This window comes from Bos mutus, chromosome X, assembly GCF_027580195.1.
Source record: "Bos mutus isolate GX-2022 chromosome X, NWIPB_WYAK_1.1, whole genome shotgun sequence".
Taxonomy (NCBI): Eukaryota; Metazoa; Chordata; class Mammalia; order Artiodactyla; family Bovidae; genus Bos; species Bos mutus.
In genome coordinates, this window is record NC_091646.1 from 88,179,871 (window position 1) to 88,198,008 (window position 18,138).

General features: G+C 40.6%; 1 protein-coding gene across 1 annotated transcript in view; it reads left to right on the plus strand.

The window, feature by feature from the left end:
- Positions 1-18,138, plus strand: part of MAOB (monoamine oxidase B) — a 120,910-nt gene that overhangs the window by 88,365 nt on the left and 14,407 nt on the right. The window contains exons 4-9 of the mRNA XM_005891518.2: positions 1,262-1,366; positions 2,057-2,148; positions 9,025-9,166; positions 10,598-10,747; positions 11,740-11,899; positions 17,934-18,030. Of these exons, the coding sequence (XP_005891580.1) occupies positions 1,262-1,366; positions 2,057-2,148; positions 9,025-9,166; positions 10,598-10,747; positions 11,740-11,899; positions 17,934-18,030 (746 nt within the window). The remainder of the gene's footprint in view (positions 1-1,261; positions 1,367-2,056; positions 2,149-9,024; positions 9,167-10,597; positions 10,748-11,739; positions 11,900-17,933; positions 18,031-18,138) is intronic.

Here is an 18,138-nt window from a genome sequence, read left to right on the forward strand (position 1 = left end):
CACAAAATCAGTATGAGATGAAACTTTGCTGAATGACTGAGATTATTGTGAGATTTGGGTTGATTGTGGACCTTGACTTACTCCAATTTGGTTGCAAGATGATGCCAGAATACACAGCCTGACTCAGGTTTTCAAATAAACCAAAAGTGATTAACAGTAGTTTTCTTCCAGCATTAACAAGTTAAGTTTCCCAGAAATGACTTACATGCTGCCATATTAGTAATCTTTGCCGAAATATTAATATATGCCTTTTATTTCTGTGTTGAGGTATCCCTGCTCTCTTGGAAGCACCAGGTAGTGTAAACGTGTCACAAAGAGATCCTTGAAGTCGTCTGTTATTGTGTGTGTGGCTGTACTCTGCTTGCAGGATCTTAGTTCCCCAACCAGGGATTGAACCTGGGGCCATGACAGTGAAAGTTAGGAGTCCTAACTGGACCACCAGGCAACTCCCTAAGTTGTCTCTTCTTTTTGCTTTGACCTTGATCTTTGGGAACTCCTGTGTTGACCTAGTGTATCTATTCCTGGGAAAAAACTTTCTGGGCCCTCTTTTGTGACTCTCCCTAGAGATATTTCTCCTTAGAGAAGCCTGGTGGGCTACAGTCCATAGGGTTGCGATTGGTTTTCTGTCCCCTTCTAACTTGTGTAATATTTATAGTTTCCATTTTCTGACCCTCCACCATGCAGGGATATCCTGGCTCTGAGATATTTGTAAGTACCATTGGCAAATGAGATTAGGTAACCTCAATTCTGTACTGGCATTTATATTTTACATGGAAAGAGTTCTAGTTTCAGAAAGAAGCTTCTCTATTGTGTTGGGTGTGGCACCAAATTTATTTAGTAACAGAGAATTCTGCTGGAAATGTTTATGCTTAAAAGTTAAGTTCTGAGGACAGAAGGAACTAAAACATTTGAGTATCTATCACAAACTGATAGGGGGCTTCCCAGGTGGTGCTAGTGGTTAAGAACTCATCTGCTAATGCAGGAGATTTAGGAGATCTGGGTTCGATCCCTGGGTGGGGAAGATCCCCTGGAGGAGGAAATGGAAACCCACTCCAGTATTCTTGCCTGGAGAATCCCATGGACAGAGAAGCCTGGCGGGCTACAGTCCATAGGGTTGCAAAGAGTCAGACACGACTGAAACGACTTAGCATGCACATACTGATAACATGATTTTGCTTACAGCTATTTAACAGCTTAGCATATTTAACTACTCTTCCATCGAAGTAAATGTTTCCTTTGAAAAATATCTTGTATCTCACAGGGCAAATCCTACCCCTTCAGGGGCTCATTCCCGTCTGTGTGGAATCCTATCACCTACCTAGATCATAACAACCTCTGGAGGACGATGGATGACATGGGACGAGAGGTAAAACTTCCACAAGCTTCTTTGATGACATTTGTATTCTTCATGATAAGTTTAGTCCTTGAAAGACGGTGAAACATGTCCCCAATGCCTAGCACATTGTGTGGCACAGTGACTCACAGTAAAGATTTGTGAGATGAATGAATGAACTTGTTTCTAACCCTTAAAAGAATGAGATGTCCAACAGGCTCCTATTTGCATACCACCAGTGTTGGGGGAGGGAAGATTTTATATCATTCAGCCTTCCTGTGATAATGTTTCTAATTTACAGAAATAGCAAATAAGATTTCTGGATCTTTGAGTCATCACCATGCCCAAACCTGCATCTCCTAAGTAAACACACACAGAGTAAACACACCTGAAGGTCCAGTTTAAACATGATTTGGTGCAACTGACTGATCTTTGTTAAGGCGTTGACTTTCTGAATTGTTCTCTCTAAATTAGTAACTTAGTAGTTATTTGGAAACTGCCTGATTACAGAATCACCTCCATTTATGGTAGAGGAAAGGTTAGCATAAATTAAATATGGATTGAGTGAATAGGAATAGGAAGGGGATTGTGCAATAAAAACCACTATTGAGGGAATTTCGAATTTTCTTTCTTTAAGTTAGAGCTTTTAATACTATTGAAATGGTTATTTAAAATGGAAAATTACATTTGTTTTTTCCCCTCTGAATCATCACCCGAATGTAGATTCCCAGTGATGCCCCGTGGAAGGCACCCCTTGCAGAACAGTGGGACCTGATGACAATGAAGGAGTTGCTGGACAAGATCTGCTGGACAGAGTAAGACTCGCCATCAGACACAGGCATTGACTGTGACCTGCTTTCAGATGTATTTAGCAATTCCATTCAGCAACTCTGAGATAAAGAGCTGTTTTGTGTTTAAAACCACAGTTGGTCAAGTGGAGGGCTGAAAAATATTGCGATCATGTCCTAAAGGCATCTATACATCAAACCTACTTCTTGGAAATAGTTTTGCATCACAAAGGTGATGTTGCCCCATAAAGTCCTCAGGACAGTCTAGAATATGCCATCTCTTTTATTTAGAACAGCTTAAAGGGAAACTTCCCTGGTGGTCTGGTAGTTAGGACTCTGTGGTTCCAGTGCAGGGGGCACGGTTTTAATCCCTGGTGGGGGAAACTAAGATCCTACAAGGCATGGCCAAAATAAATAAATAATTAATTAAAAATACATATGTGTTTTTTTTAAAAAAAACAGCTTAAAGATCTCATTTATTAAGCTGTTGAAGTAAAGATAGTTTTGTACTCCTTGCTAAAGGTCAGGTATGGAGATAGTGTACCAGGATATACATTTCAAACACCTATGGAATGGGGTGCAACTCTTTAAAGCTTTGAAGGGGAACTTCTAGAGACCTTCTCTGGATCATTCACAAGTATCCAGGAAATATGGATGACTAGACTGACTACTCCCCATTAAGGAGAAACATGTAGCATTGAAAGAAAGTGTGCATGAGTCAAGTATTAAATTGCAGTTGGCAGAGTTGTGGAAGCTGTATAGACAGACAAGATGAAGAGGCCTCACTGATCTTGGACAGCAGGGAAAAGGGAAAGGATGTGGTGAATTTGTGGTAAACAAAGTAAGAAAATGGAATTGCAATGAGGGTATTTGCCCATGCTAAACAGCATTAGTTGGGAATATGACTCTGCGGTTGATATCTTCATTCTCTAGGCTTTGGGGAGGGAAGTTGGAGCTCTGGCAGCTAAAAGTAAAAAAGATTTGAGGGATATCTGAATCTGAGATATGGAAATAATCAAAAGACATAAAATGTACATACATTTTCATATGTAAATTCAACTTTTAAAAATTTAGCTTAAAGAAGGAGAGAAAAAGAAAGGGAGATTCAAAGCATTATTATTATTATTATTTTGGCCACTTGGCTTGCAGGATCTTAGTTCCCTGAACAGGAATCAAACCCAGGCCCTTGACAGTGGAAGCACAGAGTCCTCACCACTGGATCACCAGGGAATTTCCTCAAAGCATTATTTTTAAAAGAAAAATCTAAAGGTCCTCAAATTGAAGATTGGTTAAATTAATTATGCTTTGTCTGAAAATTGGAATACCCTAAAATCTTTAAAGTTTTGTTGTAGAAGAATATTTAATGACTTGAAAAAATTGTATTATTAAACAAATAGAAAAGCAGACTATAATCAAGTATGTACAATGTGATCTCATTTCTAAAAAGGAACCAGTATATGCACTGCAAGCAATGGACATCCATCAGAACATTTTTTTAAACATATATTGCAGTGCAAACATTTGTCCGAGTAATTAAAATTCTTCATCAAACACCATATTTCATGGTTGCAGACTATTCCATGAAAAGTGAATATTATAATGTGTTTATCTATTATCATTAGATATTTTAGTTACTTCCAGTTTTTAATCATTGCCATTATTATATAATAGTTTGTGATAAACATGTACTACTCTTATGTCTTCAGCCTTTGAAAGCAACCAATTTTGAAAGAGTAAAACCCTTTTATTGTCATGAAATCATGCCTATTATTAATTACATCATTTTAACACATGTGATTTACCACATTTTTTGAGAATGTAGCTTGTGATACAACGGTTTTTTTTTGGTAATAAAATTGCAGTATTAAGTTTTACATTTTATACATGAGATTTTAAAAATATAATGAGTATTTATTACCTGCATTTATAACTCCCATTATAAAAAGCTTTTAATAAATTCATGAGTTCTTCTCTCTCCAGAGAGCTTTAAAGCTCACTGAAGATAAGACTAATTATATTTCTTTGGTCTCATAGAGATCTGAGTTTTTCTGTCATAGTCCTTGGCCTTGTCCTCCTGTTAGTGAATATTTCAGGTTGTTGGCTGACAAAATACTGCATTCTGAGATGTTAGGACTATATGAACACAAGCTAATTTTTAAATTTTTCCTAAGCAAGATAACCATGATATCATTTCGTAGTTTCAAAGAAAGTAACCCTTGGAACTTCTCTGGTGGTCCAGTGGCTAAGACTCTGCTCTCCCAATGCAGGGGGCCCAGGTTTGATACCTGGTCAGGGAACTAGATCCCACATGCTGCAACTAAGACCCAGTGTAGCCAAATAAATATTTTAAAAATAAATAAAATAAAGGGAAGGGGACAACAGAGAGTGAGATGGTTGGATGGCATCACCGACTCAATGGAGATGAGTTTGGGTAAACTCCGGGGGTTGGTGATGGACAGGGATGCCTGCAGTCAAGTGTGCTGCAGTCCATGGGGTCGCAAAGAGTCAGACATGACGGAGTGACTGAACTGAACTGAACTGAACAAAATCCCCACCATATCCAACCTACTGTGATTCAAACTAAAGTATAGTCATACATTCAAAAATTAATATTGATCATTTTGTCTGTTATTATCATTTTATAATACGCTTTAAGAAACACATTGAATTTATGATATAGTCACAACTATGTAAGTATACTTTTTAAAATTTATAACTAGAAAAAATGCACCAAAATGAGTCTAAGGATTATCTTTGGGGGAGGCAGAAATGTGGAAGATACTCATTCTCTCTTTTATTTTTATAAATTTTCCAAATTTTATATAATATATTTATTTTTTTCCACGTAGAAAATATAGTAACGTTTACCTTTTAAAAAGTCAACAAGGCAAGGAATACAAAAATATTATTGCACTAGCTTCCTTGACCTTCCATCCCTCAGATATTTTTCTTCTAGTTCTTTTCCCACTAAAGCTCCCAGAGTAAATCAAATAAAGCATTAGATATGGCCTGACCCTCCAGAGAGAATGACTTATAGATTTCCCTTGATTTCAAGCCAGTTATTTCTTTCTCACCAAAGTGGCAACAGTAACAATCACAGCACTATTTTTATGTTTGATATTGGTTATCTAGCCAGGGCAATATTAGATTTTAGTTATTTATGACTCCCTTTGGAGAAGACTCTTGAGAGTCCCTTGGACTGCAAGGAGATCCAACCAGTCCATTGTGAAGGAGATCAGCCCTGGGATTTCTTTGGAAGGAATGATGCTGAAGCTGAAACTCCAGTACTTTGGCCACCTCATGCGAAGAGTTGACTCATTGGAAAAGACCCTGATGCTGGGAGGGATTGGGGGCAGGAGGAGAAGGGGACGACAGAGGGTGAGATGGCTGGGATGGCGTCACTGACTCGATGGACGTGAGTCTGGGTGAACTCCGGGAGTTGGTGATGGACAGGGAGGCCTGGAGTGCTGCAATTCATGGGGTCACAAAGAGTTGAACACGACTGAGCGACTGATCTGATCTGATTACCTTATATTGTCCGAATTCACCTATAAATTAAAGAACAATGGATATAAGACATGAGGAAACAGCAAAGGATATTTTTACTTTGAAGTAATATTTTAAACCATTCTTTGGATATTTGCTTTAGATAGATGACAAAAATTGCCTCTACAAAGAAACCATGAGTCAGCAATTTCCGTCCCTTCCATTATCATGAGGAATCTTGCAAAACTAACTTTAAGTCACTTCAACATATATATTACACTATTTTCAGGCTTAATGATGGGGACTATCACAAAAGTGCTACCAGGTGGTTATGGTTGCAAACATTGTCACAAGTAACTGGTGTGTGTTATTTGATTCTACAAACTTCCAGAGCTAAGGTACACTAGGGTAGAGAGGTGTCCCTTGGTCAGGGGATTCATCCCTTTGAGGTCAGCTGATTAATTATAAAGCATTTTGAGGTATTAAAAGCATGAGGTTTGAATTATGTATGATGTGGTTTACAGTGGTACCATTTAATGAGCTCCCTGAGACTCAGTTTTGGGGCTTGTGAACTGGGGAAAAATAATAACTGTCATTTTTATAACAAATCAGTAAGACAGTGGGTTTAAAAAAACCATGGAGTATGAAAGAGTTCAATAAGTGGAAGACAATATTATTTATTCTATGTATTGTCAGCATTACCAGGTGGCAAATTCTGCCTCAGATATAAAACAACATGCAAACTTTATGTCAAAGTCAAAAGCAGGGTTGGTCCTAATTAAAGATATCCCAGAGTACACATTACTCCTGGTCTGTTAGACGTAACTGAGTTGTTGGAATTGCATGAGACCTTTCACCTTCTGGTGTGGCTACAGGTAGGACATAACCTCTCATCATTTACCTGCCAACCTCAAGCAAAAGTTCATCTATTTTTTGCCTCCTTCATTCTTTGGGCTGCTCTTCCATTAGGTGGTAAAATAACTGAATAGGTAACTGTGACTAATTCTGTACTTGGTACATCACCTAGCATGTCCTTTGAGCATTATCAGTTCAGTTCAGTCACTCAGTCGTGTCTGACTCTTTGTGACCCCATGGACTGCAGCACGCCAGTCTTCCCTGTCCATCACCAACTCCCAGAGCTTGCTCAAACTCATGTCCATCGAGTCAGTGACGCCATCCAACCATCTCATCCTCTGTAATCCCCTTCTCCTACTGCCTTCAGTCTTTCCCAGCAGCAGGGTCTTTTAAGTGAGTCAGTTCTTTGCATCAGGTGGCCAAAGTATTGGAGTTTCAGCTTCAACTTCAGTCCTTCCAATGAATATTCAGGACTGATTTCCTTTAGGGTTGACTGGTTTGATCTCCTTGCTTATGTAGACCATTTACAAATAATGTTTAGGGAGTTCCCCCTAGTGGCCGAGTACTTAAGGATTCCAGGCTGTGGCACAGCTTCAATCCCTGGTTGGGAAACTGAGATCCCACAAGTTGTTTTGTTGTTTAGTTGCTCAGTTGTGTCCAACTCTTTGTGACCCCGTGGACTGTAGCCTGCCAGGCTCCTCTGCCCACTAGGCAAGAATGCTGGAGTAGGTTGCCATTTCCTTCCCCACGGGATCTTCCTAACCCAGGGATCAAACCTGGGTCTCCTGTGTCTGCTGCACTGGCAGGTGAATTCTTTACTCCTGAGACATGAGTGAAGCTCTGCAAGTTGTGTGGCATGGCCCAAAAAATAAATAAAATGAAAGTAATGTTGAATTGATATTTCTCATCAACGTGTGTTCATTCAGTCATATAACAAGTAATCTATTCAGTGCTTACTATGTGCCAGACATTATTTTATTAAAGAGGACACTATGATGAGCAAAAAAGTTAAGATTCCCGTCTCACTGATGATATTCTAGTGTGGGAGACAGCAATAAAAAATAATAAACCAATAATTAAGATAAGACAGTGAAAAGAGTTTAAATGATACTGTGGTAAAATGATAGAGAATGCCAGTGTGCTGGGAATATAGAAGCTGGTGCTCACTTTCATGAGCATGTAAGAGTTCATTTGGGGCTTCGCTGGTGGTCCATGGGCCTGGTTGCCCTGTGGCATGTGGGATCCTCCTTGACCAGGGATCGAACCTGTATCCCACATGCCATAGAGCAACTAGGCCCATGTGCCACAGCTACTGAGCCTACACAGCCCTAGAGCCCGTGCTCCACAAGAAGAGAACCACCACAGTGAGAAAGCTGCACACCGCAACTAGAGAGTAGTCTTCACTCGCTGCAACTAGAGAAGAACCCACACAACGATGGAGATCTAGCACAGCCAAAAGTAACTGCATAATTAACTAACTAAACAAAAATTTTAAAATTTAGTTTAAAATAGATGTATGGCAAAACCAATACAATATTGTAAAGTAATTAGCCTGCAATTAAAATTTTAAAAAAATTTTTAAAAATTAAAAAAAAAAACAGTTCATCTTTCTGAGGAGAAATTAGAATAAGGAGAGAAGGTATGGGATAAAATAGAAAACATAGGAATGGGTTAGACCACTTAGGACTTTGAAGGCTGTGGTAAAAGATCTGAATCTTATTCTGGTTTTGAAAGGATGCCACTGAAGAGTTTTAAGCAGGGGGATGATGTGACTTGATTTACACTTTAAAAAGAGCATCACAGAGGCAAAGGCAATAAACAGATTTTGGCTTCAAGAATGGTAAATAGATACTAGGTGAGGACAAATGGAACCTTGTCCAGGAACCAGTCTGGAGGAAATAATTGCAATAACCTTGGCAAGAGAGGTTGCCAAATTGGTAGTGATGAAGATGGAGTGATGTGGTGAGAAACAATAGGACTTCCCAATGGATTGGATGGGAGGGAGAGTGATGGAAAGAGAAATTAAAGTTGATTTCTCTAGTGCTGGCCTTAGCAAGTGGATAAATGGTGATGCCTTTTGCTGAGATGGGGATGACTGGAAGAGTAGCAAGTGTGTGGAGAGCAATCATGTGTGTGTTAGTTGCTCAGTTGTGTCCGACTCTTTGTGACCTCATGGACTGTAGCCCACCAGGCTCCTCTGTCCATGGGATTCTCCAGGCAAGAATACTGGAGTGGGTAGCCATTTCCTTCTCCAGGGGAATCTTCTTGACGGAGGGATTGAACCTGGGTCTCTTGCATTGCAGGCAGATTCTTTACTACCTGAGCCACCAGAGAAGCCTGATTCTGAGTTAGGTCTTTTGATGAAGGGGAAAATATATCTCTTATTCCCCAAATCTTTGATGTCATGTTTTATAATATTAGATTCTAGTGATTACGAATTTCTACAACTTGCCAAATTGCATTCCACTTAGCCAAGTAAGTTTGCTGTTTGAATAATTTCCAGACAATGAAGAAGATGCTCCCCTGCATTTGCCAATGTTGCTCTTATTTCTTCCTGAGCAGATCTTCAAAGCAGCTTGCTATTCTCTTTGTGAACCTTTGCGTCGCTGCAGAGATCCATGAGGTCTCCGCTCTCTGGTTCCTGTGGTATGTGAAGCAGTGTGGGGGCACGACCAGGATCTTCTCAACATCCAATGGAGGGCAGGTACCCATTCATACCCAGACCATTCCAACAGAAAACCACCACTGCCTAATTCAAAGATTGCCATCATCCATCCTTCATTCATGAACAGACAGAGCTGGAAGCACGCTTGTGGCTTTTGGAATTTAAGCATAGCAGCTCAAAGTGACTTTTGAAAGGGGGAGTCCGTTGTTAGGTACCAAGTGTGACAACCCAGTGGCCAATAGCATTTAAAAATTAGGCTTTTTAATGTACTTTTGCAGTCTTCCATTTGGATATACATCTGATGATTGTTTATAAGTTTGTAAGAGACAAGCTGATGAACTGGGTACTTCTTAGAAAGCTCAACAGAGAAAATCAGAAATATATTTTCAATTAAAAACACATACACCACATGGAATTCATTCATTGCTTATTTCCTGAAGCCCAGCTTTGTATAAGGGGCTGTGCTGGCACTGTAGGAAATGGATTAGAGTTCTTAGATAATCTGCTTGACAGCCATTTTCCTTTTCTTTCCTTACTCTTCCTCCCCTTCCTTCCTCTCATCTCCCTTCTCCTTCTCCCCCTCCGTTCTCTTTCTCCTTCACTTTCTTCTTCTGAGAACTATTTGAAATAGTCTTTTAAAAATTTAGCTGAACTGAACATGTAGGAGGAAGTGGTCAGTTCAACTGTGTGTACAATCATGCAGAACATTTTGAAGCGTTTTCCTGGGCTTGGGACAAGGGGGTGCAGGGAGGTGAAATCACCTCAGTGACCACAGAAACAGCAGGCACCTGACCCAGGGTGAGATAGACAGACTGTAACAGGGAGTAAGCTGGCCTGGGGACAGGTAGGCCAGCAAGGTTCTGAGACTGGGTGACAAGGAAAGGGGAAGCAGGCCTATGTGGGCTCAGGCAAGTGGTTGGCCCAGCAACCCAATCAAAGGATGCAGGTACGACACAGAGCGGGGGCAGTGGCCAGGCAGGTGGGACTTGGGAGTCAGGCTGAGGATATCTACCTGAGTTTGGAGCCTAGGAGCCCATCAGAACATAGCATGAAATGTGACTGTTAGAAAACCTGTCATTTTGTTGAAAGCGGCTTCCCAGGTGGCACAAGTGGTAAAGAATCTGCCTGCAATGCAGAAGACCCAAGTTGGATCCCTGGGTTGGGAAGATCCCCTGGACGAGGGAATGGTTTCCCACTCCAGTATTCTTGCCTGGAGAATCGCATGGACAGAGGAGCCTGGCGGGCTACAGGCCATGGGGTCTCAAGGAGTAGGACACGACTGAAGCTACTGAGGACAGAAGCATCCATCATTAGTTAGAAAACAAAGGTGAAAAAAAGCAGCCACGAGAGCAACATGAAGCTGAATACCTCACACAGTAAAGATGTGTGAGGAAAACTAGCAATTTAGCAATTTGTATCTATTTTTATATTTCCTACTCACTCCTTGGGTCCTTTTTTTTTTCTTTCCAGGAGAGGAAATTTGTGGGTGGATCTGGTCAAGTGAGTGAGCGGATAATGGACCTCCTGGGGGATCGAGTGAAGCTGGAGAGGCCTGTGATCCACATTGACCAGACAGGAGAAAATGTCCTTGTGGAGACCCTAAACCATGAATTGTACGAGGTAACCAAGAGCCTTAAACCAGGTAGAGGAGACCAGAGTACCATAGGTAACCAGAGCACAAATAAAGCCAAGAACATTCCAGACTTCAAAGACAATGCCCTTGCCCAAAGTGAAAAAGCTACCTCTATCTGAAAGAAAGGAAAAGGGAACCATAATATTTGGGGCTAAGTTGGAAGATTTATAAAATATATATTATCAGTCCTCTGTATTGGGCTCCTGCAGAATTAGAAAACCAAACAAAACATTGATTTGATACATATTAAGTGCTTCCTATGTGCCTGGCATTCTTCTAGGAGTTGGAAACATAGCAGTGAACAAAACAGATAAAATTGCCTGCTTTCATGTGACTTACGTTCTAGTGAAGGAGAAAAGCTGTAATCAAATATATAGTTAAAACATAGACAACGCCAGATAGTGATGAGTACTGTGGAAAAAACCAAGCAGGAAAGGGACAGGGGGGTGATGCCAGAGGTGGGGTGGGCCATTGGTCATGCAATTTGAAATAAGGTCATCAAGGAAGGTCTCACTCAGAAGGTGATGTTTGAGGGCAGAACCCAAAGAGATGATAGATTGGGCCAGGTGGCTCTCTGGGGAATAATTTTTCAGATAGACTGAACATCAGTGCAAAGGCTCTGAGGTAGGAGCAAGCCTGGCATAATGAAGTAATAGCAAGGTAGTAAAAATGGTGATATTAAGAGGATTGTGGGGAAGAGTAACAGAAGATGAGATCAGAGATGTGACAGGGGTTCCTCTCATGTATGGCCTTGAAAGTGACTGAGGAACTTGGCTTGGACTCCAAGTGTGATGGGAAGTCATTGGAGGTTTTGAACTATGGAACAATCAGAGCTCATTCTGATTTTAACAGGGCCCTTCTAGTTTCTCTGTTAAGAGACTGAGTAGGGGACAAAGGTAAAATGAGGGAGAAACATTTAAAAAGAGAGAGTAAAAACAACCCACCAACAATGTTTAATCACACCATTTTTTTTCCCCAGGCTAAGTACGTGATTAGCGCTGTTCCTCCTGTTCTGGGCATGAAGATTCACTTCAATCCCCCTCTGCCAATGATGAGAAATCAGCTGATCACTCGTGTGCCTTTGGGTTCAGTCATCAAGAGTATAGTTTATTATAAAGAGCCCTTCTGGAGAAATATGGGTGAGTACTTTTCTTTGGTAGAAGGTCCAAGAAACTTGGTGCAAAGTTACACATTTGTGTATAACTGTTTTTCTTAGCATGCGGGCATAAAACATTCATCCAGGTTCTAAGGTCAGTTCCATTAAGTAAAGTACATTGGCACAAACTCATGGAATTAACTTTCTTTAGAATATGATTAACTCTTTTTATGATTCAATATGGGCTTCCCAGGTGGTGCTAGTGGTAAAGAACCCGCCTGCCAATGTAAGAGACCCTGGTTCAGTCCCTGGGTTGGGAAGATCCCCTGGAGGACGAAATGGCAACCCACTCCAGTATTCTTGCTTGGAGAATCCTCATGGACAGAGGAGTCCGGTGGGCTACAGTCCATGGGGTTTCAAAGAGTCGTACAAGACTGTGGTAACTTAGCACAGCACATCATAATTCAATGTTTACTTAATCCTTTCACAGAATTTTGTGAAAATAGATTATTAACACTTTCTGATACAGTTTTTTTAAAGTGCAAGTTTATAGAGCCATTCACAAAGATGGGGATTCTGAAAATTTCCAGGCAATTTCTCGCTTGTGTCAGGATTCTACTGTGTAAAATACATATTCAATAAGTGTGTTGCTCTGCTGGATAGAATATTACAGAGATGCCCACTAAAATACTAGATTCTGCAATGATGGAAATGTTCCAGAGTGGTTTTCTCCAGTACAGCAGCCACTGGTCACTTGTGTTGACAATTGAATACTTGAAATGTAGCTAATAAGACTGAGGACCTGAATTTTTCAATTTTGTCTCATTTTAATTGCTTTAAAGTCAAATGTAAGAAGCCACACATGGCTACTTCATTTTAATTGCTTTAAATTTAAAAATATTATGCAGCCATTAGAAAGAGAGAAATAATGCCATTGGTAGCAGCGTGGATGGACCTAGAGATTATCACACTGAGTGAAGTAAGCCAGACAAAGACAAATGCCATATGATATGACTTATGTGTGGAATCTAAAAAGAAAAAATACAAATGAACTTATTTACAAAACAGAAACAGACTCACAGAGAACAAATTTATGGTTACCTTGTGGGGAAAGGTTGTGGGGAGGGATGGTTAGGAGTTTGGAAATTGACATGTACATACTGCTCTATTTAAAATGGATAACCAACAAGGTCTTAAATGTATAGCACAGGGAACTCGGCTCAATATTCTATAATAACCTAAACGGGAAAAGAATCTGAAAAAGAGTAGATATGTGTATGTATATATTAATGTATTAACTGAGTCACTTTGCTATACCCTTGAAAATATCACAACATTGGTTTTTTTAAGTAATTTTTTTACTTTACAATATTGTATTTGTTTTGCCATACATTGACATGAATCCGCCATGGGTGTACATGTGTTCCCCATCCTGAATCCCCCTCCCGTCTCCCTCCCCATCCCATCCCCCAGGGTCATCCCAGTGCACCAGCCCCGAACACCCTGTCTCATGCATCAAACCTAGACTGGAGATTCGTTTCACATATGATAATATACATGTTTCAATGCCATTCTCCCATATCATCCCACCCTCGCCCTCTCCTTCAGAGTCCAAAAGACTGTTCTATACATCTGTGTCTCTTTTGCTGTCTCGCATACAGGGTTATCATTACCATCTTTCTAAATTCCATATATATGCGTTAGTATACTGTATTGGTGTTTTTCTTTCTGGCTTACTTCACTCTGTATAATAGGCTCCAGTTTCATCCACCTCATTAGAACTGATTCAAATGTATTCTTTTTAATGGCTGAGTAATACTCCAGTATGTACCACAGCTTTCTTATCCATTCATCTGCTGATGGACATCTAGGTTGCTTCCATGTCCTGGCTATTATAAACAGTGCTGCGATGAACATTGGGGTACACATGTCTCTTTCAATTCTGGTTTCCTCAGTATGTGAAAATATCACAACACTGTTAATCAACTTTACTCCAATATGAAATTTAAAAGCTTAAAAAAAGAAAAAAAAATTCAAATGTACAAAAGCCACACATGCCTACTATATTGAACAGCACAATGCTAGAGTCTTATCACATTTACCCTCATCACAGCTCCTTTTCTTCCAAGAGGAGGCCAGGTAAGAACAGTCAGTACCTGAGACTGAGGGCAAAGGGAAGGGTGGACTGAAATGAGGACCTATATTACAGAAGATGAGAGGAAGCTTGTGCTGCAGGCAAAGGGGGAAAGTTCCATGTTTTTCCCTTAGGACAGTTCTTACTGTATCTACCCCTTTCCACCACATTGCAGCCTCCTAATCCTCCGCCTTTGCAGGACATTCTATTTAGGACTGTTACTGGGTTGGCGCATCAGTTGAGCAAGTAATTTATCTTTTCCAAAGAACTGGATAGTGACCCACCATGGAGACCTTGCTGGTGCTAAGCTGCTTCCCTCTGTGACCACAGATATTTCTCCACATCTTGGCATTTAAATCTATTTTATTTCAACAAGTGAATAAACAGTAATTCCCTGTATGGCTCTATCAAGATGTGTCCAGTAGTTATGCTGATAATAGGCATTTCCATTGTTTTTAAGTTTTTGCTATTATATACGATGCTGCAATAAACAGCTTCTTCTGTATCGCTCTGAAGATTTGAATAGAAGCATTTCTTTTTTATAAAATCTGTAACTTTTATCATTAATAAGGCTTCAGAACTATGTAAAATCATTTTGTCAATTATCTCTTTGTCCTGTGCTCATTAATTTTTTTCTGCATCTGTTGCAAATATTTTCTTCCAGTGCATCATTTTTAAAAAATGTGTTTATGATGGTTTCATCCTACTAGGAAATATATCTACATGGGGCTTTTCTGGACCAACCATTCTTTTTCTCTGATCTTTGTCACTGGGTTCCAAATGTGTTTTTTAGTAGCACTCTATATAAAAGGGGCTTCCCCAGTGGCTCAGCAGTAAAGAATCCAATGCAGGTTGGATTCCTGGGTCAGGAAGATCCTCTGGAGGAGGGCATGGAGACCCACTCCAGTATTTGCGCCTGGGAAATCCCGTGGACAGAGGAGCCTGGTGGGTTACAATGCATGGGTGTCACAAAAGAATCAGACACAGCTTAGCGACTAAACAAAAAACCACTGAATATATTATTTCTAAATTATGTCGGAAAAAAAGATATGTTTATTATAAGATATACAAGAGTAGTCAAAACAGTTAAAATTGAAAATAAGAATTTCGAATATCTTTCTCCTCTATCCAGATGTGCAATCTAGGTGGGCATACTCCACTTTAGAGAACACAGATTTCTATTTTCTAGTCCTTTAGAAGCACTTGTACTATTGTAATCCACGTGGCTATAATATATATGTTTGATATTTGGTACAAGAGTCTCTCTTTGGCTTCCCAGGTGGTGCTAGTGGTAAAGAACCTGTCTGTCAATGCAGGAGACCTAAGAGACTTGGGTTTGATCCTTAAGTAAGGAAGATGCCCTAGAGGAGGGCATGGCACCCACTCCAGTATTCTTGCCTGGAAAATCCCATGGACAGAGGAGCCTGGAGGGCTGCAGTCCATGGGATTGCAAAGTCACACAACACTGAAGCAACTTACTACGCACACACATCCTCTCTTCATTATTTTTCCTATAATTTTGTCCTTGGTAAATATCATTCTTCCAGATGAATGTGATCATCAGCTCAGCATTCCTCCTTCCACACTCCCACACTAAAAAAAGCTTCTCATGTATTATTTGATTCTAAATAGTCCTCTTTGCATGCATGTACTAAGTTATTTCAGTCATGTCCGAATCTGTGTGGCTCTATAGACTGTAGCCCTCCAGGCTCCTCTGTCCATGGGATTCTCCAGGCAACAATATTGGAGTGGGTTGCCATGCCCTCCTCCAGGGCATTTTCCTGACCCAGGGTTCGAACCCACATCTCTTACATCTTCTGTGTTGGCAGGCAGGTTTTATTTTATTTTTTAAACCACTAGCGCCACCTGGGAATAGTCCTCTTTATCACGGACCATAGGTACAGTATCTTCTCTTTTCTCCCTGAGGATGTTACTTGCCGCTTTGGGAGGTACTTCCTCTCTTTGTCTTTTTTTCCTTAGGGTTCCTTTTTGTTTGTTAGTTTGTTTCTGCTTTTGTCTGCTTCTTTTGTTAAAGGACTTTGTTAAATGTCTAGATGTCTTTGAATGCCCCTTTTTAAGAGTAAGGCTGGACCAAGTTAATCAGAAGTCCCCTGTGCATGGGCAGAACTCCTGAGCTTTCTACCTACAAATGACAGAAATACTACTGTCATCTCATGATTTGTCCTGGCATGAACAGGGCTCTTCTCTCTGCCTCTTGGTCCTTTGCTTCCTCCCAGTGCACCTGGGTGGTACAGAGGCCAAGCAGCGTCTCTGCCCAGGAAGCAGGGCCTCCACCCCAGCCAGTTCAGCTGACTATGTGACCAGTGTGCCCTTGCTCTTTTCTCTTATCACATCCTGTCTTCTTTCTTGTCTTCTTATAACATGGTGATTCCTTAGCTATTTCTCTTGTATTCTTAAATCTTCTTAAATTCTCCGACAGACTTTAAACATTTCTTCTCCCTGTAGTTCAGTTTTTCTCAATGTTTTTTCTAGCCCCAGTACACCTGCTACTGCTGCTAAGTCACTTCAGTCATGTCCGACTCTGTGCAACCCCATAGACGGCAGTCCACCAGGCTCCCCTGTCCCTGGGATTCTCCAGGCAAGAACATTGGAGTGGGTTGCCATTTCCTTCTCCAATGCATGAAAGTGAAAAGTGAAAGGGAAGTTGCTCAGTCGTGCCTGACTCTTAGTGACCCCATGAACTGCAGCCTACCAGTCTCCTCCATCCATGGGATTTTCCAGGCAAGAGTACTGGAGTGGGGTGCCATTGCCTTCTCTGCAGTACGCCTGAGGGGCATGCAAGTGCCCCTCAATTCAGTGACCGACTAGGACGTTGATTCTCACAGATGCAAAGTGGGGAGGGTCATGAAGGGAGACAGAGAAGCAAATGCAGGTTCAAAGGTCTAGAGGTGTGCCTGCTCACACACAAGCTGGGGGCATTGCATATCCTCCAAGTTCTTTCTCTAGTCGTTATTCCTCATTTTGAAGCCCTCTCATTGGATTTTCTATACAACCTTTGTTCCAAGGTGTCCCACCATAATTTTGTTCAAACAACCCCAATTTCCTAGTAAATTATGGAGCAGAAAGAGTGGTACACTGTAGTAGGATCTTATTCTAACATTTAAAATTCTGCCCTGACATTTTCACCATTGCTCTGTTGTATTCTCTTGATAAAATTACATATCTTTTTTGTTCAGGAGGGGAATCAGATAAGCACATTTGTCCAGAATGAGTTGAAATTGTTTCCCAAGTTGTTCTGGAGGTGCTGTATGAAATGCTCTCTGCCCTGTCTACAGATAATTAAGAACTAGTTAGAATAAGTACATGTGCTCTATGTCACTTCAGTCATATCTGACTCTTTGCAGCCCTTCGGACTATAACCTCTCAGGCTCCTCTGTCCATGAGATTCTCCAGGCAGGAATATTGGAGTGGGTTGCCATACCCTCCTCCAGGGGATCTTCCTGACCCAGGGATCGAACCCACATCTCTTATGTCTCCTACATTGACAGACAGGTTCTTTATCTCTAGCGCCATCTAAGTGGCCCCTCATAAAATGTGAATGTTCAGTGCCTTCTATTTTACAGGAATAGACTAGCATGTCTTTGATACATCTTTGGTTTTATGTGATTTTTTGTGAAAAAAGAAATGGGGACACATGTGGTAACGGTAAGGGAAAATAAGATTTCGTTTAATAGTGGCCTGGATTAATTCATGATATCACATTGCTTCTTTGCAGAGAGGAACTTAGCATTTGAGTTTTTCACCAAATGTTGGCTCCTTCACTTTCCAAACATCAGTTTGATTTGCCTTCATATATTTAGAGTATAAGTTCTTATTTTCATCTTTTGGGCTTCTCAAATTGAAAACTGTATGCTTCATTGTAACTGCTATAGGTAATTTGATAGGGTGATGAATGTCTTTTTCCATTTTGTTTTTCTCCAAGATTACTGTGGAAGCATGATTATTGAAGGAGAGGAAGCTCCAGTTGCCTATGCATTGGATGATACTAAACCTGATGGCAGCTATCCTGCCATAATAGGGTAAGGCACGCTTGTGGTGGTGTGATGATCTTCCATATTGACAATATATTCCTATACTATCAATAATTGTGTCCCAAACTTTGTTCAATAAGTTTTTACCCAATGTCA